The sequence below is a fragment of the Beta vulgaris genome, chromosome 7 (genome assembly GCF_026745355.1).
Source record: "Beta vulgaris subsp. vulgaris cultivar EL10 chromosome 7, EL10.2, whole genome shotgun sequence".
In the NCBI taxonomy this organism is placed as follows: Eukaryota; Viridiplantae; Streptophyta; class Magnoliopsida; order Caryophyllales; family Amaranthaceae; genus Beta; species Beta vulgaris.
This window is the reverse complement of record NC_079208.1, coordinates 39,892,387-39,915,207: the sequence shown is the minus strand read 5'-3', so window position 1 is coordinate 39,915,207 and position 22,821 is coordinate 39,892,387. Positions and strand designations below refer to the sequence as shown.

General features: G+C 36.2%; 1 protein-coding gene, 1 long non-coding RNA gene and 1 pseudogene across 2 annotated transcripts; all 3 read right to left on the bottom strand.

Annotated features, from left to right (window-relative positions):
- Window positions 1-852: 852 nt before the first annotated feature.
- On the bottom strand, window positions 853-2,200 carry LOC125491954 (CLIP-associated protein-like). Its single transcript, XM_057396151.1, has 2 exons — window positions 1,970-2,200; window positions 853-1,792 (listed from the first exon to the last, which is right to left on the bottom strand). Exons 1-2 carry the CDS (start codon window positions 2,178-2,180, stop codon window positions 1,296-1,298), a joined length of 708 nt encoding a protein of 235 aa, XP_057252134.1. The 5' UTR covers window positions 2,181-2,200; the 3' UTR covers window positions 853-1,295.
- Window positions 2,201-7,330: 5,130 nt separating this feature from the next.
- LOC125499404 (uncharacterized) lies at window positions 7,331-8,079 on the bottom strand. The gene is made up of 2 exons (XR_007276276.1): window positions 7,912-8,079; window positions 7,331-7,727 (listed from the first exon to the last, which is right to left on the bottom strand). It is a non-coding gene; the product is annotated as an uncharacterized LOC125499404 (long non-coding RNA).
- Window positions 8,080-20,018: 11,939 nt separating this feature from the next.
- Window positions 20,019-22,137, bottom strand: LOC125491952 (CLIP-associated protein-like; annotated as a pseudogene).
- Window positions 22,138-22,821: the final 684 nt, after the last annotated feature.

The window sequence follows — 22,821 nt, the reverse complement described above, 5'->3', positions numbered from 1 at the left end:
CACCATGAGCCAGATTTATAATTTTACAGGCAAGAGTTGCTTTAACGGGATGGTCAACTGATATGGGACCAGGGCCTGTAGGCCAGATATTACCAAAGGAATAGGACCAGCTCAACCAACTGATCATGTATGCATAACTTGATAAAGACAAACTCAATCGCCAAAAATTACCTTCACAACAGTATCCTTTGAAACATGAAGCAGCTTTTCAATTACAATTTCGACAGAGTCTTCCATGGCTTCTTTCTGGAATTGGAATCAAGACAATTGATACATTTAAGTACGTACATGTCTTGGCAAGCAGCTAAAGGGAGAAAATTAGCCTGTTGATAGACCAAGAGAATTGCTCACCTGATTTCTCAGCATTTCAGCAATCAGCAATAGAACAGTTTCTCTAACGGAAGAATCGGGGTCATCTAGCACCTCAAGTACAGCAGTTAAAATCTTATTGAAGTACTGCAACACAGTAAGCGGCATTTCTTAGTTAAACACCCTGAAATTTTATCTTATCCAACCAAGAACCAATTCTCGATTTTTTATAAAAAACAAAGAGTTGCCAGAGGACCAGAATGAAAAGAGGTCATAGTATTGTGTCAATAATAAGAGATGATTTCAACATGAAGATCAACAAATTATTCTGGCAAGAATATATGTAAATGATATTGGACGTACAAGACCAACATGTTAATTCAATAAGCACAGCCCTTTCCCAACCCAACGGTTCCCTCCTCCTTCAAAACTATTGTTTAGCATTGAGCAAATGTACAAATCCCCATTGTTAATACTTTCTTCTAAACAAATACAACATTGTCTTCATGTTATCTTTTCAAGAAAAAAGAACTACAATTTTTTTTAAAACGAACCAATTGCGATTCAATTACAGCCAATTTTGCTTTAGGTGATCGCTGTTCATCCAGTGAACGAAGTAAGGCCGGCAACAAAGAATCTACCCCATAAGTTTTACCCACAATATCCAATGTTGTCGTACAAGGCTGCCGAACTACCTCTTTTGGATCAATTAACCTGGAGAAAACATGTGGCAAGATCCTTTCCATGTAACTTTCAAAAGGCTTTCGACAAGAGGGAATTATCTCTGCTAGTGTTAAAAGAGCTGCCTGTGCGACCTTATGATGGGGATCATCCAAATGCTTAAAAAAGAGTTTCATCACCTTTTAAAACTCTGAACAATGTCTTGAATACCACTAGGGCCCTGCTGAAGCAGAGACCTTATATAGTTGAAAGCAGCAACTCTAGCACACCAGTCAGAACTTGGACTAAGTCCCTCACCTAGAGCCTCATGAAGAGAAGCGGGACCTTCCACATAACTTGGCGTCTCCCCTGCTCGAAGATGTACTTCTGCCTGTGACATTCTTTCTTGATAGTGGTCTCTGAAAATTTGGGACATAACTAGAATCTCTATAAGTTGCTTCTCTATAGGGAGTCTCGGTATATTGCCGGTCCATGTGTGAGTTCATGTATCTCCTAGAATCCCGGAAATCACTTTGCTCCTCCATGTAGCCTCTTTCTTGTACTCTTTCAGAAGTTCTCTTAGCCGAGTACGACATCAATGTTGATGATGGCTCATTCATGAGACCACTGCGATATGATGATTTACCAGCATCTTTTGAAGCATGTATATGAGAGTACAAGTCAGACATAACTAGGCCACCATTGCGGTTGTTACTTTCTCTGACCGACGACAATTTTGAGTCCAATGATAAACTTGTGACTTGATTTGAAGCAGGAACAGCGAGAGGAAATGGAGGATCACGAGAGGATGGAGGGTCAACTCCTGCACTAGGGGCAACAAAATAATAATTTACCCTTTCTAAACATAGTCCAAACAAATTTCTTTGAAAAAATAGGAAATTTAGTTCTTGCTGAAATGCTGACACAACACTATAATACCTTCTCCCAATTAGAACAAAGTAAATGTATTCACACTCAATATGAAAGAAGTTATACATACCTAGATCAAGGCTAGATGATCGAGCAGTCGAAGAATTATGTTTTGAAGACAAATCTAGACCTCTAAGCAAGCTTTCAATTGCTGAAACTTTCTCTTTACTGGAATTAAGTACACTTTCCAAACTACGGTCAGAGCCTTTATCAAGAGATTTTGATAGAAGCATCCCTGATGAAACGGATGCTCTTGAGGGTAAAGTTGCAGTCTTATCCATTGCAACGATAGCAGAAGTTCCATATCCAGGCAAATGTGAAGGAGCAGATGACTGAGGTGTAATTGGCACATTTCTAATTTCTTTCACGAACAGAAGGAGACGCGTGTCTTCTATGTAAACCCCCATCTTCTTCATTGATAATCTGCAATAACATCAGATCATTTTGCTAAGAGACCAAAAAATAGTGGGTGCATATAGATTTCTTCAATGTCTTTCCAATAACCACAATAGAGAAACAGAGAAGCAAGCTTATTACAATTACACAAAACCTGTATAGTCTTGATGAAAGCACAAGACACTTAAAATAAACCTAATTCAGAATATGGAAGCCTCTAATCAAGAAATCCTTCAGCTTTCATAACTTCAGGTTTCTACAAAGCCGGACTTACACGTACTGGCTGGTATTGCAGTAGCCAAAGATATTATTCAGTAGTAAACAAATCACTGCTTTAAATATGCACCTTATGTTCTTAAAAGAATCATTAAACATTTAGTGAGTGGTTTCTTCAACAATATCTTTTAAGAGTCAAGTTCTCAGGAAAATATTGCAAGAAGTTCTCTTTTTGCAATATACCTCTCCACCAGCCCAATTCTCTTTTCTATCATCAGTGCATACCTCATACCACCCAAGGCACCCACAGATCCACCAGCCCAAAAGAATCCTGCAGGAATACAAAAGATATACAACTGGTCAAAGACTATTATACATGGATACCAGCACCTGAGAGAAAAAGAACCATGTAGTCCCTTGCGACATCGTGTATGACTAACGAATTCGTACTAATTTTGGACGGAGGTAGTTGAGTAAAGATAATTATTCCTATTTCTATTAGGAATCGGAATGCATCTTGTTTCCTAGACGGGAATATATCCTAGTTAGGATTATAAACTATAACCTCTATAGTGAAGACATTTCAATTAATTACATAATAAATTAGAAATTCACAACTGCTTTTTGGATAATTCTATCAAAATAATTCAAAAATCAGAAATTCCACGTTTAGTTTCCAAATACAATTAGAATTGGGAGGGTTTAAGCAAAATCTTAGATAAACTCTCTTTCTAGTTTCTACCTATATATATCACGAGTAATGTTGTACTCTGCAACACCATCATCAAATATAATACATCGTCCCACTCACTTTTATCTGAAAGACACTTAGTTTTTAAAACCATGGGCGTAAAATATCATCCTTCTGCAACCTGCACCTTAACCATGCAAAAGATTTCACCTACAAACAGTTATCCTCAAACATAGTTGTTACGCTCTATTTTACAAACTGGGATGTGTTGCACCATTGTTGCGAAAACAAAACGGAGTGTCCTTGTGCTTGTCGAGGTAAATGTATTACCCTAGGAAAGACGTACGATATCGACTCTGATGTTGTTCGGACTAACATAGTTATTCCACTTAAATACGAGACACTTCAGTTTAACGTTTTAACAGCTACGAGTATACAAGATTTGCCTGGTTACGTGACTCCGGGAGTTTGGACTAGTATCAAGCACAATCTGTTGTCACTTATACTAGACCATGTCAATTTTAATGCTGATTATAGCTTATCAGGGTATACTATGGTTGCTATGGTTGATGTCTCTACTGTTTCTTATGTTGATCATCTACCCAATCATATGTTCAAGAAGATTGTACCAAGATCACCTGATGTTCCTATTCTTGATGATGATAGTGATGATCGCAGTGAGTGGTTAAAAAAGGTTTTGGATAGTTTGCCTCGCTCTATGATGATCTTCTAACTCGTATCCCATCCACTTGGTTCTGATGTCTCGAGTTGAACTTTGGTTCTTTAAGACATGCATGCTTATATTAGCAGATATATCAAAGATACATTAAGTATATGTCTTTTTGTTGGATAGGAAATAGTACATGTTATGAGATATTAGTCATATCTTGGAGATGATTATTATGTATGAGATATCTACTAGTTTAGAAAATCAATTGTGTTAGTTAGATATCTGGCTATTATATTAGTTATACAAGAAATTTAAGTAGGATTTTTTTATAAAGATAATATTTTTCATCCAATAATTACTATGTACGTGAATTTTACATTAGTTTTTTTCATGTCATATTTTATTATTTCTTTGGATGCACTGTCGGACATTGAGTTTGATCTTCACTTGAGTACATACTTCATTATCTTAGAAATCTTGCTGATAACTTTGGTTTATTCTATTAATAGTCTCATATGCACGCGATGCGTGCGAAAACATATTAACATTAATATTGACATTGAAAGCACTAAATGTACTTATACTATTTTATTGTAGTTTAATTTGATCATTCACAATATATTTTTTTCAATGTGATAAATGAACTTGTACCAGAATGTACTATAAATTGATATTATTGGATGATATATGCTAATATCTTTAATATATGTGTAATTCATTGCGTAACATTATATTGAGAAATTGAATGGTATAAGCCTATTTCTTTGATATATTTGAATTACGAATATATTTTTAAATAATGATGAGATGGATTATCCCAACTAACACAAACAACCACTATGAGCCTTTAAATAAATAAAATGATAAATTATTCTAATCGGCACATAAAACAATTATAAAAGGAAGTTTGGTATGTTTATGTTAATGTATGTTCTTTGAAATTGTGATTGCAATTGGAAGTTTAGTTAGAAAGAAACTTTGTAAGTTCTTACTTTTTAATTGTTTGAAAATTGTTTTAGTTAGATTAGATTAATTTTCAATCAAAAATATCTCTTTTAAGCATATTTTTTTTAAAAATATATTATGTGTACATTACATTTTATTATAAGCTAGGTAATGTTAAGTTTTCTTATTACTTATCACACAAAAATATAGATTAAGAAGGAATTGAATATTTTTGATAAGTGAAGGGTAAAAAAGTGATCTTATAAGAAGACACCGTAGCTCACCCTTGGCTTATATAATAGAGATAATTAAATTTTGTTCCCCTTTGGCGTGCACTAGCATGCAAATACTTCACAATGAGGTCTACTTATAATATACTTATAAACTAGTGAGTGTCGCGTGGATGTCATGGAGGATATCCCGGTTTGTTACATTTTGTAACTTTTTGTCAAGTGATTAAAAATTGACGTAATGACATTATATGTAATTTCATAATTTTTGAAAAATGAATCCTTAAAGTTTGGGATGAAAGCAAACTTAACTTTCTATAAGGAATTGGAGTAAGAGTTTAGGTTTATAATAGTCTTGTTATTATCATAAAAAGCGTTAGGTATCTTATCACTTGTTCAAATCTTTTAATGAGATATAATTATAAGACCTTATGATATTTTATTTTGAAATACCAAACAATGGTATTGTGTAGGATTAATGGTTAAACTTTCACCTTTCGTTTCAAAGATCACGTGCTCGACACTTGTAATTACACAACATTAATTTTTTTTTTAATTAAGGGTTTGACTTGAAATAAAATATCTGCATTAGAGCCTTATAGGAGAATGCCACGTGGCACACAAACTTTCTTAGAAAATCTTTTAATATATTAGTATAAACATATCACTTATTCATTTAATTTTGTATTAGTAGTAGACTAATGATTATCATATTATGTGGCTTGATTAAAAGAAAGACTTGATATGAAAAGGGTTTATCATTACTTTATGATTATTATTAATGCAATTATTATTAAGATTTTTATAAAATTGGGGTATTTTGAGATTATACCACATTCGTTTACGATACAATATAATTAGGATTAATAGACAACTTTTATTTAATCTTGGTCGTTGCTAAATACATCCTCACTTTACTAAAACAACCCTACAAAATATCTAAAATACCCTTTGCCTCAAAACCCATTTCTCTCTCTAACTACTCTCTCCACTCCTCTCTCTCTCTATCTTCCCTCTTCGTCCTCTTCAGATTTCCATAGATTTTAACCTCTTCGTCCTCTTTAGATTTTCATAGATTTTAACCTCTTCGTCCTCTTTAGATTTCCATAGATTTGAACAAATTGGGGCGATTACCATAGATTTTTCATAATTCTCTCTCCATCTCTCCATAATTCTCCTTTCTCTCAATCTTTCTCCATACATTTTTCATTCGATGAAACCAAGGCTGAGATTTTCATGAGTGATTGTGTTCTTGGCTTCGTGCAATGCGAATTAGGTGCCCATTTTAACCAAATTTCACGACTTTGGAGCAAATCGGTTCGTTCTTCTATTTTTCTTTTTGAAAATTTCTGCAATTTGTTTATGCGATTGCTGTGTTTTTCTGATTTTATTACCAATATTATTTGAAAATAAAATACATCGATTTCATGATTTATTCTGAATTCAATTGTCACAATGGACGATAATAGTCAGTTCAAATTCCACACATTACTCACTCTGTTTCTTTTTAATATATACATTTTATACTCTGACGTAATTTACGTACTTTCTCCATTTTATTAGTTCTACCAATTTGACTTTTGACAATATTCACAAATTCTACTTTGACCATCTTTATATCCCTATATACATTTTTATAATATCAACTATCTTACAATTTTTATTACACCTAACAAAAAGATGTAATTGTTCACAATTGTGCGTTAACAAACAAAATGGAAGAACTAGAGAAAAGAAGGAAATATTTCACTTTAATCATCATTTGCGATTTATACATAAGAAAAAATATGATGACATAGAATCTTATCAGATTCATCTCGCCATCTATGTAGGAAATACCAAATTGTTGCTTTTATATAATTAAAAATATTTCTAGTCAAAATTGTGAGTACCAAGCATAAGTCATATTATTGCAAATTTAAAAAGAAACAAAGCTAGTACAAAATTAGTTAAACCAAGCGAAATAGTACGAAGTGTCATGAGTTACTATGGTTGGGCGAGTCGAAGGCCAACCTGCCTCATTAATTCAACGTAAAAACTTTAGATTGCATCCACAATAGTACCTTTCAATATAACCCTAATATGCCACGAGTTACCTCAATACTAATATGCCATGAGTTACCTCAATACTATGACAAACATCTACATCGATCAAACAAGATAATAACAAATCTACGTCGATCAAATGAGATAATAACACAAGCCAAAGGCACTTGTAAATGAATGAACAACTAACGAACAGGTATATACATTCCGAAGAACCTCAAACTTCAAAGCAGACTATGATTCGAAAGAATAATTTAATATTGACAAGAAAAACAATTCATACAATTTCTTTCCACTCACCACCACATAACCACCTCCCACCAGCGTCAAACAAGAGGGTGGACACCAAAAACTATATTTCTAAACCATAATGCCACAAATGGATACACCCACACAAACGAATTGCATTTTCACACCATACACAAAATACACAACAATGAATTTGGAACACTATCAAAACTCCATACTGAAGACATCATTGGCTAGCATCTATAGGGGCTCCCGTTCTAGCTTGTGAGATGTGGTTAGCATAAATTATTACCAAGCGCAATTGGGTACTATTAAGTCCCTCTAGATATGGCAGGAATGCTTTCCCGAGCATGATATAGATGTCCACCAGACAGAATACAACTGTCTGTAAGAGAATTATTTAAAGGTGAGACATCAGAAAATAACATCTTCAACTCATCTGAGGGGGGAAGGATCCGAAGATGTAGGTTTCGAAAACCCTAAACCCTAAACCCTGAGACTTTTGGTAAAGGGAAATCCGACCCCCACCCAAAAATTTTGAAAAAAAGAAGATCCGGAGACTTTTTTACCTTGCGGACATCAGCACTTTGATTTCCAAATGCATCAAAAAGAGCTGGTAAGAAAGAGGGCAACTCTGCCATGAGTTCTTCTTGAGACAACCTGCCCACAAGTTGAAGAAACCAAATAAAGCATTATATTACATCCGACCAATAAATTTTTGGTGGGGAAAGCAAATAGTCCCTGTACAGCAATTCCAATTAGAAAGTAAATGACGAAGCTAAAGTAGGAGAATAGCAAAAAAATAAAGAGTTCAAGTCATTGAATGAAAGGGGAATGGAATCAAATGGAGGGGTGAAATAGTAACAAAACTTGTTACTTGAGGGGAAAGGAAAGGTAAAGGGAAATCCAATCATCACCAAATAATGGTGATGGATTGAGGAGAGGCAGACCCAGACAAAAAGAAAGGGAATTTGATTCCGTATCTTAGAGCCTAAAAACATTGAGCTAAACATGTTCTTAGGTTGTTACATAGATCGGCCAAAGAATATTTCATCCCCATAAGGTTGCCCCATTGAGTTTGGAATTTGGATTGCTTTGTAAATTTTCGATTGGGTGAAATTGATAAAACACAAAATTGGTGGGACCATGTAGAGTAAATGTGAGAGTAACGTATATTGACCATCCCACATGAAAAGTTAAACAGTGAAAAGTCTCCAATGAGGAGGTTTTCCATAAGCTTCCAAGAGCTTCCAAAGAATAAAAACCCAGACAGCAAAATACAATTTCAAGAAATATTTGTGCCATAAAGCAGTGAACACACAACAGAATGTGTTTTCACCTCAGACAAAGTCAAATGAATAATACACAATTCAGTGAACTAGTGAAAAAGGAATCAACACCACAGAACATGCCTAGGGCAAGGTCTTCCAATTTCCAACTATCTGGGTAAAGTGTGATTGCCTTTCTTATTAGTTATCAATTCAAATTCTCATAATCCTCCGAGTAAGCATAGCGCCAAGAGAGCATCACAATTTACTATCCTTATTGAACATTGAGTTTTTTCTATAAACAAAAACACGCGCTAATTGATCCCTTAGTTTTAGAAAGCGGGCCTTGGGAGCGCCTAGGCGACGAAGTGAGAAAAACCTCATCAGAAGAGCTAGGCGAAGCACCCTACGAGAGACGCAAGGAGGCGCGCGCCTTCGGAGAGGCGCCAGGCGATTCGTCTTGGACGCTTACTTGGAAAACGAGAGAGAGAAAAAGGATATTCAAGTTTAGAACTAGAAATCATCAAATTTTCTGTATATTAAAATTTATCCATGCTTTAGGAGTTACATTCGAGCAAGATCGATCATTTAATTGCATAAATTTGCTTCAATTTGAATCCTAAATCAAAAATCCCCAATTTTATGAAACCTTAATTCTCAATAATTTGGTAAAAGTTGACAATCGAAGGTCAATCTTCATGACAGTGAGTGCCGACTAGACTCCCCCATGGTTACTGGCGGTTTAAATATACGGTAGAAGACGCCAGTAAAGCAGTTTGGCAGATCAGCCAGCTAGCTTCTCTTCGAACTTTTCGTTAGGGTTCCAACTGCAGTGAACATGGGAAGTTAATTACTTTATTGTGAGTTGTGAGCTGTACCCCACTCCCAAGATGAGGAATAGTGAGTTCACGTGTTCCTTTTCTCTTTTTCTCTCTTTTTATTTGTCTTTTTTTTTCTTCGTTCTTTTATCTTTTTCTTTTTTTTCACATCTCCTCTTCTCTTCTGTGCTCACTTCTGCTACACTTTTTTATTTTCTAGACAAACCTCACTTCTATCCTGTACTCCTTGGCATTGTTCAGAATTTTTTTAATTAACAGTAGGTGGTATATTTTTTAATAGCTAAAATTACAATCAACAGATATGTTTTTTAATCACAGCAGCCAATACTTGGTTAATTGTTGTGTTTTGAGTATAAAATATGCTTTATAATTTTTTTAAGGTTTATCACTAAAGGGGCGCCTCGCCTTAAAAAAAAATTACAGGTGATCTCAATTTGCGATCACCCACTCAAATTTGAGATCACCTAATTCAACCTTAGACACTATTATACAGCAAGAGTCCCCCGACAAACTGGGCAAGATCCTGAATGTGATAGTACAGGTGATCTCAATTTGCGATCACCCACTCAAAGTTCCTATCTTTCTTCGAATAAGCACAAAGAAAAGAAAATGTCCTAACCTTTCAAACAAAACATTGTGTTTCTCTTACCCCCAAAGAAGAAAAATTAAGCCTTTAAAACTAGACATCCAGATCCAGTTTTTGCACTAGACTAATTCGATTCCTTGATCATAAATGGAGCTTGTGTAGGAACTTAGATGCATAATGCGGAAAATCAAGTATCAAATACTTGTACATCTATCCCAAGATCATTGCATAAATTAGTATGAATCAAACATTAGTATAGAATTATACCTTTGATGCGTATGTTCCTCTTTTCACCAAACTTCTAGTGGAGATCACCTTAGAACATCAAGCGTCGTTCCTCTAATGCTGGTCCACGAACAACACTTGGATCACCACGTGTGCTAGTACAGAAGAGAGAAAAACACTCTCTTACTTTTGTGGTGGTGGCCGAAAATGAGTGTGAAAAAGACTAAGGGAAAAATCAAATTTTTCACTCTAGAAGTTGTAAAGTATGTACACCTTTGTAACCCCATATCATTATATAAGGTGGTTACAAAAGAGGTGTTTCATGAGGCTTTATTTTGCCTCATAATGTCATACATTATGAGCCTAATAAACTCATGAGTTACAACTCTTCCCATCCATCATCAAACCGCGCAACCCATTTCACAAATGGATTTGGGTAAATATCCAAATGTCATTACTCGTGTGACCTCATAGGACTCAATGATATTAGTAGTTGACCCTAATCATATTGGTCCAACAAATCACAATTAGCTTCTAGCAAAACGTTGTGATCATCTAATATTATTGAATATATTATCTCCATACCTTATCCTAATATTATTTAGTTTATTACACTTGATCGAGGACAAAATCCTTCAATCTCCCACTTGTCTAAGAACAAGTGTGTAACCTTCAAACTCCTTAAGTCGCTTAATGTCTAACTTGATGATATGATAACATCATATGTTCATCATACCAATATTCAAGTCGTTCCTTGAAATCTGAGTTCGAACTGTCGAAACAAATGATTAACTTCTTAATCCATTTGAGCACGGCCATGCATTTACCAGTTCTTGCTCTTCAAGGGCCAAGACACCAATCCTACACTTAGGAGGACTTATCCAATCTTGTATGACCAAAGCTCCCACTCAATTCATAGCAATTCCGATCGCTGCTTTTATAACCTCCTTTTACGGCAAGGCGTTTTGCAGCGTCAAAAACATACTAATCCTTAAGTAAGAACAGTGTCATACTCATGTCAAAGGAATCCACTAAACATATTAATAAGAGTCTCATAAACCTTTTAGAGAACTCCCACTAGGTCTGCCCAGCGTGTATCAACTATACAAGCCTATGCAAATGACTAGACATCTCCATGTCCCTATAGCCCATGAAACTGCGCTATCAATCAACTTGCAATCTAGTCCATGAAACTGAATCATTTACGTTCAACTTAATGATTCGAACTAGGGACTAAGGTATATTATAACTCTGTTCACTTGATAGAGTTCCATTTGTCAAATCACGTATTTGACAATCTATCAAACGTTATAAAATACTTTGAACGTTTTATTTAATACTAAACCAAGATTAAATAAGAACAAAACTTTTATTGATAAACATAAACATACATATCAAAGCGAGTAATTATAACTGTGAACTAATTAAAAGTAAATAGTACCAATTAAACCCCTCTCCTATATGCTTAAGCCCTATAGCCCTAGTATGACTCTCATGTTGGGCTGTGGCAAAGGTTTAGTCAAAGGATCAGCGACATTGCTATCCGTATGAACCTTGCAAACTATTACATCCTTTCTCTCAACAATTTCTCGAATGAGATGAAACTTTCTAAGTACATGTTTACATCTTTGATGTGATCTTGGTTCCTTAGACTGAGCTATGGCACCATTGTTATCACAATGTAAAACAATACCATCTCCAACACTAGGCACTACTCCTAGCTCCAGAATGAACTTCTTCATCCAAACGGCTTCCTTTGCTGCATCTGCCGCAATATGTACTCAGCTTCTTTGTAGAATCAGCAACAGTGCTTTGCTTTGAACTTTTCCAGCTCATCGCCCCTCCATTTAGACAAAAGATGAAACCAGATTGGGATCGGAAATCATCTTTGTCAGTTTGGAAGCTCGCATCTGTGTAACCCTCAACAATTAACTTACTTTCACCTCCATACACTAAGAAATTATCCTTAGTCCTTCTCAAGTACTTTAGGATATTCTTAGCTGCACTCCAGTGTGCGTCACCTGGATTTGATTGGAATCTGCTACACATGCTCAAGGCATATGAAACATCTGGGCGAGTACAAATCATGGAGTACATAATGGACCCTATAGCTGACGCATAAGGAACATTACTCATTCGCTTAATCTCATCAGGCCCAGAAGGACACTGAGTCTTGCTAAGCGACACTCCATGTTGCATGGGTAGGAAGCCTCTCTTAGAGTTTTCCATGTTGAACTTAGTGACGATCTTATCTATATAAGTTCGTTGGCTAAGTCCGATCATCCTCTTAGACCTATCCCTATAGATCTTGATCCCCAAAATGTACTCAGCGTTTCCAAGGTCTTTCATAGAAAAACAACTTTTTAACCATTCCTTGACTGACTCAAGCATGGGAATGTTGTTTCCTATGAGAAGTATGTCATCTACATACAAGACCAAGATGACTATGTTACTCCCACTTTCCTTCTTGGAAACACAAGACTCTTCTCTGTTTTTAAGAAAACCAAACTCTTTGATTGCCTCATCAAAACGAAGATTCCAACTCCGTGATGCTTGCTTCAATCCATAAATGGATTTTTGAAGCTTACATACCTCCTAGGATTTTCTGGATCCACAAAACCCTCCGGTGTGTCATATACACATCCTCTTTCAAGAACCCATTCAAGAAAGCGGTTTTGACATCCATTGCCAAATCTCGTAATCATAAAGGCGCATCGCTAGGAGTATCCGAAGGATTTAAGCATGGCTACCGGTAAAAAGTTTTGTCATAGTCTATACCATGAACTTGCTTGAACCCTTTTGCAACCAACCTTGCTTTGTAAACCTGAATATTACCATCCTTGTCTGTTTTCACTTTGAAAACCCATTTGCAACCAATAGGTGTAACCCCATCGGGCAAATCCAAGTCCCATACTTGATTTTCAGACATGGATGCCATTTCGGACCTCATGGCTTCAAGCCATTTTTCGGAGTCTTCACTCATCAAAGCTTGCTTGTAAGTAGTAGGTTCCTCAAATTCTAAAATCATTATCTCAGAATTTTCGGTTAACAAGAAATCAACAAACCTCTTGGTTGGTATTCTTGTTCTACTAGACTTACGTCAGGAGAAATTTTCTTCTCAACAATTTGAGAATTTTCGCACGAATTAGATTCGAGTGGGACAGTAGGAGGTTCGTGTACGGGATGCACGTCCTCCAACACTTGGTCAGTTATGGGAGAAGATTCCTCCAAAGGAGGAACTACTTCAAGCCCAACATCTGGCTCTTGTGTCGTTGTCTCTAACATAGGATGAACTATGTCCATTTGTTGCTCTTCTCGAACTTCTTCGAGAAATACATTACTCCCACTTGCCTTTTTGGAAATAAAATCTTTTTCCAAAAAGACACCACGACGAGCAACAAACACTTTGCCCTCAGTGCGATTGTAGAAGTAATAGCCCTTGGTTTCCTTGGGATAACCCACAAAGAAACACTTATCTGATTTAGGGGCGAGTTTATCTGAAAGTAAACGCTTTACATAAACCTCACATCCCCAAATACGTAGAAAAGACAAGTTTGGAACTTTTCCACTCCATATCTCATATGGTGTCTTATCTACTGCCTTTGATGGAGTTCTATTAAGTGTGAAAGTAGCAGTTTCGAGAGCATATCCCAGAAGGATATCGAAAGATCAGCAAAACTCATCATAGACCGAACCATATCAAGTAGAGTTCGGTTCCTCCTTTCGAAACACCATTCAACTGAGGTGTTCCAGGTGGAGTTAGTTGTGAAAGAATTCCACAACTCTTCAAATGATCACTAAACTCTTGGCTCAAATCTTCACCACCACGATCGGATCGCAGTGCTTTGATTGTTTTGCCAAGCTGGTTTTGGACTTCATTCTGGAATTCTTTGAACTTTTCAAATGATTCCGACTTATGCTTCATTAAATAGACATATCCATATCTACTTAAATCGTCCGTAAAAGTAATGAAGTATCCAAACCCTCCCCTAGCTTTTGTGCTCATTGGTCCACATACATCAGTATGTATTAGGCCCAATAGATCACTGGCTCTTTCACCCTTTCCAGTAAAAGGTGACTTTGTCATTTTACCCATTAAACATGATTCACACACATCAAATGGCTCAAAGTCAAAGATGTTAGAAGTCCATCTTTATGCAACTTCTGAATGCGTTTCGCGTTTATGTGTCCTAAACGACAATGCCATAAGTAAGTAGGATTAGTATCGCTTGATCTATGTTTTTTGTTGTCTATGTTAAGGACATCTTTGTCTAAGTCTAGGTAATATAGACCATTAGATCTCTTAGCAGTGGCATAAAACATTGAATTCAAATAAACAGAGAAACAACCTTTCTCAATTGTAAATGAAAACCCTTCATTATCCAAAACAGGAATAGAAATAATGTTTTTGGTAATAGCAGGAACATAATAACAATTATTAAGCTCTAATATTAATCCAGAAGGCAAAGGTAGACTATAAGTCCCAACTGCAACGGCTACAACTCTTGCACCATTTCCAACTCGCAGTTCCACCTCTCCTTTAGCCAAAGTTCTACTCCTTCTTAGTCCCTGCACATTCGAAGTAATGTGAGAAACACAACCGGTATCAAATACCCAAGAAGTAGAGGTTGCTAAATTAATGTCAATGACATAGATACCTGAAGAAGAAGCCCCAGACTTCTTATCCTTCAAGTACTTTGGGCAGTTACGCTTCCAATGACCTATTTGATCACAATAGAAGCACTTGGCATTTGCGGCCACCTTTGGCTTTGCCTTTGCCTGTGGCTTAATAGCAGTCTTAGTGGCAACTTGCTTGCCCTTATCTTGCTTTTTTTGCCAGCCCATTCCTTCTTAAAACCCTTTTCCTTTTGAACCATAAGAACTTCCTTCTTAGGTGCAATAGTGATGTTTTGCTCGGCAGTCATGAGCATCCCATGCAACTCAGCAAGGGTTTTCGACACCCCGTTCATATTGAAATTCAATCGAAACGTATTGAACCCCTTATGAAGTGAGTGCAGAATGATGTCAGTAGCCAACTCTTGGCTATAAGGAAAGCCCAACCTCTCCATGGCTTGAAATAACCAATCATTTCGAAGACATGAGTGGCGACCGGCTTGCCTTCAACTAACGAACACTCAAGAATAGCCTTGTGAGTTTCATACCTCTCTATCCGAGCTTGTTGTTGAAACATGGTTTTCAACTGTCGGATAATGCTATAGGCATCCAAGCTTGCAAACCTCTTTTGAAGGCTTGGTTCCATAGCCGCTAGCATAAGGCAAGTAACAATTACTGACCTTTCTGCAACGGCCTTATGGGCCTCTTTCTCACATCAGTAGAGGTAGTAGTTAAAACTGGGATCGGGGTTTCAAGAACATCCTCTCGACCTTCGGACCTAAGAACAATTCTTAGATTCCTTTCCCAATCAAGGAAGTTGTTCCCGTTCAATTTATCCTTCTCAAGGATTGAACGTAAGTTAAAAGGTGAATTATTGTTGTTACCAGACATGATATCTACATAGAAGATGCAAAAAGTAATAAGTATGTTTATCATAATAGCTTTTAACAAATTTTAAACACTTTAAAATAAAAGCTATGCACTTGACCAATTTTAATGTGTCCCTTTTGAATCAAGTGGTTCTAAGATCCTATCAAACATGATTTATAAGTGGACTTTGGCCTCAACTTAAAACCAAGTTTAAAAGGTAAGTAAACTCCTTTACTAATTACAACATTTGTAATTCTTAGTTAATGGGTGTTTGCTAAGGTGATTACGCTCCCAGGTAAGGAAGTTACCCACAACGTTGGGGAGAGCCTTCCTAATCCTAGACAGAGCATGTCACCCAAACACAAAACCCATAAACTTTGCTACAAAATCCAAAACCGTTTTGATGATTTTTTGGGCCAAACCAAACTAAACTTGCAAATTTCGGAAATTTACTCTACTTAGCCCAAGATTGAAAGTAAACTCTGCTTTGGCAGAACCTATTACTAACATCAAGTTTTAGTAGGTGTTTATTTGGAATAGCAAAAACCCAATATTTTATTTAAGGGACCTAAGTAAATTATTATGTTGATTTAATTACTAGTGAACATTTAAATAATTAAATCACAACATAATAAACTTAGAAAGCATTTAAAAGCAATATTTAAATGCATAAAATAAAATGTGATCCTAGTATGGCCCCTAAACCTAAAGACTACTCTTTAGGCTCCCTTGTTGATTCACTATGGATCTCCATCCTTGTGCTTCATAGGATAAGATTGAATCACCATTCTTCTTATTAATACTTGAATAAATATTTTTGAAATTATAAACTATAATATTACAAAAATACCAACGATGCGTAGATCGTATTTAGATTACAAAAATACATTAACGATACGCAGATCGTATTTTCTATCCAAGTTTTGGGCCATACTAGTCACCGCATGCATTCATAATATCATATATACAAAAACATGCATTTTAATCAACTATTAAAATAAATTATCATGTTTTAACAACTTTAAAACATAATAATGTCTGAAGATTTAATCACACATTAAATCCTATGGTTGGTACCTTAAGACAAAATTTAATCATTTAGAATTTCGTCTCACAAAGGCTTTAAAATATTAATCTAACAAATTTAATCATATTAAACTTAAAGAAAAATTAAAGCAATTGTAGGCACACATATAATTTAATCATATTAAAAAAAAACTTAACATGATGACTAACCACATAAAAAGGCATGGAAGAATTAATCAACTATTAATACTAACAACCTAAAAAGTAATTAACATCATAAAAGAAAATAATAATAATAGTAGTTACTAACTCCTTAGTAACCCCCTTTAAAATTAACTAGTCAATTATCACATATAATTAACTAATAAAATTAAAGCTCATTATTTTAATTCAATTATGACTTAAATATAAAATTAATCACCATTAATTAATTAATTTGCAAATTTGAAAATACTCAAAAACAAATTATTTTTTCCTTTTTCTTTAAAAAAAAAAAATTGGAAGCTGCCAAGGCAGCAGTGCATCACCACTGCCACCTCAGCAGCGTCCCTCCACCGTGCAAACAACCTCGGAAATTTCGGCCACCGCGTCGCTGGCAACGGCGACCGCCACCGAAGACCGGCGGCAGCCTGTGCTGGCAGCGCAGGACGTGACCCGCGCGCAGGCAGCAACCATGCCCAGGGCACGGAGCGACGCGCGCGACTTGCTGCGGCCAGCGACGCACCACGCCGGTGAACCCGCCGGCGGAACGTCTGCCACCACGCCGGTCTAATTTCCGGCGGCCCTCCCCTTTCCTCTCAATTATCAACAACCATTGTGCATAATTGAAGGGAGGTTACAACAAATTGATTTGGGGAAAAAATTAGGGTTCATATTATGTTTTTTTTTAAAAGAAAAAACATAAACTAACACACAAAATCTGATATTTTGTGATGTGAGATTTCAATTTTGAGTATAATATATATTTACATATACATAAAAATCCAATTTTTATGTTTCCAATCAATTAATATCGCAATATTAATCTTGCAAATAAACTCATATATAAAGCCCTCCCTTAATTGAATTTAAAAATGAAATAAAACATGCATCAACATGATCCTATTAATCTATGCAATAGGCTAACTGATACCACTGTAGGAACTTAGATGCATAATGCAGAAAATCAAGTATCAAATACTTGTACATCTATCCCAAGATCATTGCATAAATTAGTATGAATCAAACATTAGTATAGAATTATACCTTTGATGCGTATGTTCCTCTTTTCACCAAACTTCTAGTGGAGATCATCTTAGAACGTCAAGCGCCGTTCCTCTAATGTTGGTCCACGAACAACACTTGGATCACCACCTATGCTAGTACGGAAGAGAGAAAAACACTCTCTTACTTTTGTGGTGGTGGCCGAAAATGAGTGTGGAAAAGACTAAGGGAAAAATCAGATTTTTCACTCTAGAAGTTGTAAAGTATGTACACCTTTGTAACCCCATATCATTATATAAGGTGGTTACAAAAGAGGTGTTTCATGAGGCTTTATTTTGCCTCATAATGTCATACATTATGAGCCTAATAAACTCATGAGTTACAACTCTTCCCATCCATCATCAAACCGCGCAACCCATTTCACAAATGGATTTGGGTAAATATCCAAATGTCATTACTCGTGTGACCTCATAGGACTCAATGATATTAGTAGTTGACCCTAATCATATTAGTCCAACAAACCACAATTAGCTTCTAGCAAAACGTTGTGATCATCTAATATTATTGAATATATTATCTCCATAACTTATCCTAATATTATTTAGTTTATTACACTTGATCGAGGACAAAATCCTTCAGCTTGTGCACTAGACTACATGTGTACCAGCATACAAGTCATACAATCAACAAAAAAAGTAATAGCAAGATTGAGCCTAAACCCAAAAAAGAAATATGCAACTTCAAGATCTACTAAATGGAGCTTGTGCATCTAATACAACCTAGACAGTAACATATACCTTTGTCAAACAATTTACGCAAGCAACAAGGGTTATCTCATCCTCGGAGACTAACAGGGGAGCAATCACCTGCAACCAAAGAAATAACTCATAAAGGATGCAAGATATATCTTGAAATATTAGTGGGAGAACACAATAAAACAAGCTGCTTACACTCAAGCATCTAAATGGGTATATTGGGCCATCAAGGTAGTCAAGTAGTTCTCTGCTTCATTGGCAACCTAAGTTTGAAGCAAAATCATTAGTTAAATGGAAATGATAATTCAGACATGACCAGTGGATGAGCAAGAAGGCCAGTTATGTCACTGTACTATGACCTGAATGGCTTGGCCAGGTTTAACCATGGCCAATGCATGCTGAAGAATCAATATTTTATTTCTAAAATATTTAAAAAATTTATTAGCTCTGCAAGTGCTTCATTGATCCATGGGCCAGGCTGGTCCACCATGAGCCAGATTTATAATTTTACAGGCAAGAGTTGCTTTAACGGGATGGTCAACTGATATGGGACCAGGGCCTGTAGGCCAGATATTACCAAAGGAATGGACCAGCTCAACCAACTGATCATGTCTATGCATAACTTGATAAAGACAAACTCAATCGCCAAAAATTACCTTCACAACAGTATCCTTTGAAACATGAAGCAGCTTTTCAATTACAATTTCGACAGAGTCTTCCCTGGCTTCTTTCTGGAATTGGAATCAAGACAATTGATACATTTAAGTACGTACATGTCTTGGCAAGCAGCTAAAGGGAGAAAATTAGCCTGTTGATAGACCAAGAGAATTGCTCACCTGATTTCTCAGCATTTCAGCAATCAGCAATAGAACAGTTTCTCTAACGGAAGAATCGGGGTCATCTAGCACCTCAAGTACAGCAGTTAAAAATCTTATTGAAGTACTGCAACACAGTAAGCGGCATTTCTTAGTTAAACACCCTGAAATTTTATCTTATCCAACCAAGAACCAATTCTCGATTTTTTATAAAAAACAAAGAGTTGCCAGAGGACCAGAATGAAAAGAGGTCATAGTATTGTGTCAATAATAAGAGATGATTTCAACATGAAGATCAACAAATTATTCTGGCAAGAATATATGTAAATGATATTGGACGTACAAGACCAACATGTTAATTCAATAAGCACAGCCCTTTCCCAACCCAACGGTTCCCTACTCCCTTCAAAACTATTGTTTAGCATTGAGCAAATGTACAAATCCCCATTGTTAATACTTTCTTCTAAACAAATACAACATTGTCTTCATGTTATCTTTTCAAGAAAAAAGAACTACAATTTTTTTTAAAACGAACCAATTGCGATTCAATTACAGCCAATTTTGCTTTAGGTGATCGCTGTTCATCCAGTGAACGAAGTAAGGCCGGCAACAAAGAATCTACCCCATAAGTTTTACCCACAATATCCAATGTTGTCGTACAAGGCTGCCGAACTACCTCTTTTGGATCAATTAACCTGGAGAAAACATGTGGCAAGATCCTTTCCATGTAACTTTCAAAAGGCTTTCGACAAGAGGGAATTATCTCTGCTAGTGTTAAAAGAGCTGCCTGTGCGACCTTATGATGGGGATCATCCAAATGCTTAAAAAAGAGTTTCATCACCTTTTCAAAACTCTGAACAATGTCTTGAATACCACTAGGGCCCTGCTGAAGCAGAGACCTTATATAGTTGAAAGCAGCAACTCTAGCACACCAGTCAGAACTTGGACTAAGTCCCTCACCTAGAGCCTCATGAAGAGAAGCGGGACCTTCCACATAACTTGGCGTCTCCCCTGCTCGAAGATGTACTTCTGCCTGTGACATTCTTTCTTGATAGTGGTCTCTGAAAATTTGGGACATAACTAGAATCTCTATAAGTTGCTTCTCTATAGGGAGTCTCGGTATATTGCCGGTCCATGTGTGAGTTCATGTATCTCCTAGAATCCCGGAAATCACTTTGCTCCTCCATGTAGCCTCTTTCTTGTACTCTTTCAGAAGTTCTCTTAGCCGAGTACGACATCAATGTTGATGATGGCTCATTCATGAGACCACTGCGATATGATGATTTACCAGCATCTTTTGAAGCATGTATATGAGAGTACAAGTCAGACATAACTAGGCCACCATTGCGGTTGTTACTTTCTCTGACCGACGACAATTTTGAGTCCAATGATAAACTTGTGACTTGATTTGAAGCAGGAACAGCGAGAGGAAATGGAGGATCACGAGAGGATGGAGGGTCAACTCCTGCACTAGGGGCAACAAAATAATAATTTACCCTTTCTAAACATAGTCCAAACAAATTTCTTTGAAAAAATAGGAAATTTAGTTCTTGCTGAAATGCTGACACAACACTATAATACCTTCTCCCAATTAGAACAAAGTAAATGTATTCACACTCAATATGAAAGAAGTTATACATACCTAGATCAAGGCTAGATGATCGAGCAGTCGAAGAATTATGTTTTGAAGACAAATCTAGACCTCTAAGCAAGCTTTCAATTGCTGAAACTTTCTCTTTACTGGAATTAAGTACACTTTCCAAACTACGGTCAGAGCCTTTATCAAGAGATTTTGATAGAAGCATCCCTGATGAAACGGATGCTCTTGAGGGTAAAGTTGCAGTCTTATCCATTGCAACGATAGCAGAAGTTCCATATCCAGGCAAATGTGAAGGAGCAGATGACTGAGGTGTAATTGGCACATTTCTAATTTCTTTCACGAACAGAAGGAGACGCGTGTCTTCTATGTAAACCCCCATCTTCTTCATTGATAATCTGCAATAACATCAGATCATTTTGCTAAGAGACCAAAAAATAGTGGGTGCATATAGATTTCTTCAATGTCTTTCCAATAACCACAATAGAGAAACAGAGAAGCAAGCTTATTACAATTACACAAAACCTGTATAGTCTTGATGAAAGCACAAGACACTTAAAATAAACCTAATTCAGAATATGGAAGCCTCTAATCAAGAAATCCTTCAGCTTTCATAACTTCAGGTTTCTACAAAGCCGGACTTACACGTACTGGCTGGTATTGCAGTAGCCAAAGATATTATTCAGTAGTAAACAAATCACTGCTTTAAATATGCACCTTATGTTCTTAAAAGAATCATTAAACATTTAGTGAGTGGTTTCTTCAACAATATCTTTTAAGAGTCAAGTTCTCAGGAAAATATTGCAAGAAGTTCTCTTTTTGCAATATACCTCTCCACCAGCCCAATTCTCTTTTCTATCATCAGTGTCATACCTCATACCACCCAAGGCACCCACAGATCCACCAGCCCAAAAGAATCCTGCAGGAATACAAAAGATATACAACTGGTCAAAGACTATTATACATGGATACCAGCACCTGAGAGAAAAAGAACCATGTAGTCCCTTGCGACATCGTGTATGACTAACGAATTCGTACTAATTTTGGACGGAGGTAGTTGAGTAAAGATAATTATTCCTATTTCTATTAGGAATCGGAATGCATCTTGTTTCCTAGACGGGAATATATCCTAGTTAGGATTATAAACTATAACCTCTATAGTGAAGACATTTCAATTAATTACATAATAAATTAGAAATTCACAACTGCTTTTTGGATAATTCTATCAAAATAATTCAAAAATCAGAAATTCCACGTTTAGTTTCCAAATACAATTAGAATTGGGAGGGTTTAAGCAAAATCTTAGATAAACTCTCTTTCTAGTTTCTACCTATATATATCACGAGTAATGTTGTACTCTGCAACACCATCATCAATATAATACATCGTCCCACTCACTTTTATCTGAAAGACACTTAGTTTTTAAAACCATGGGCGTAAAATACGATCATCCTTCTGCAACCTGCACTTTAACCATGCAAAAGATTTCACCTACAAACAGTTATCCCTCAAACATAGTTGTTACGCTCTATTTTACAAACTGGGATGTGTTGCACCATTGTTGCGAAAACAAAACGGAGTGTCCTTGTGCTTGTCGAGGTAAATGTATTACCCTAGGAAAGACGTACGATATCGACTCTGATGTTGTTCGGACTAACATAGTTATTCCACTTAAATACGA

What these genes read in the sequence shown, in the direction of transcription:
- LOC125491954 (XM_057396151.1), bottom strand. Translation starts at nt 2,180, where the DNA reads ATGGATAAGACTGCAACTTTACCCTCAAGAGCATCCGTTTCATCAGGG. An exon ending in ATCATCTAGCCTTGATCTAG is followed by an intron (nt 1,793 to 1,969) that starts GTATGTATAACT and finishes CCCCTAGTGCAG; the next exon opens with GAGTTGACCCTCCATCCTCT.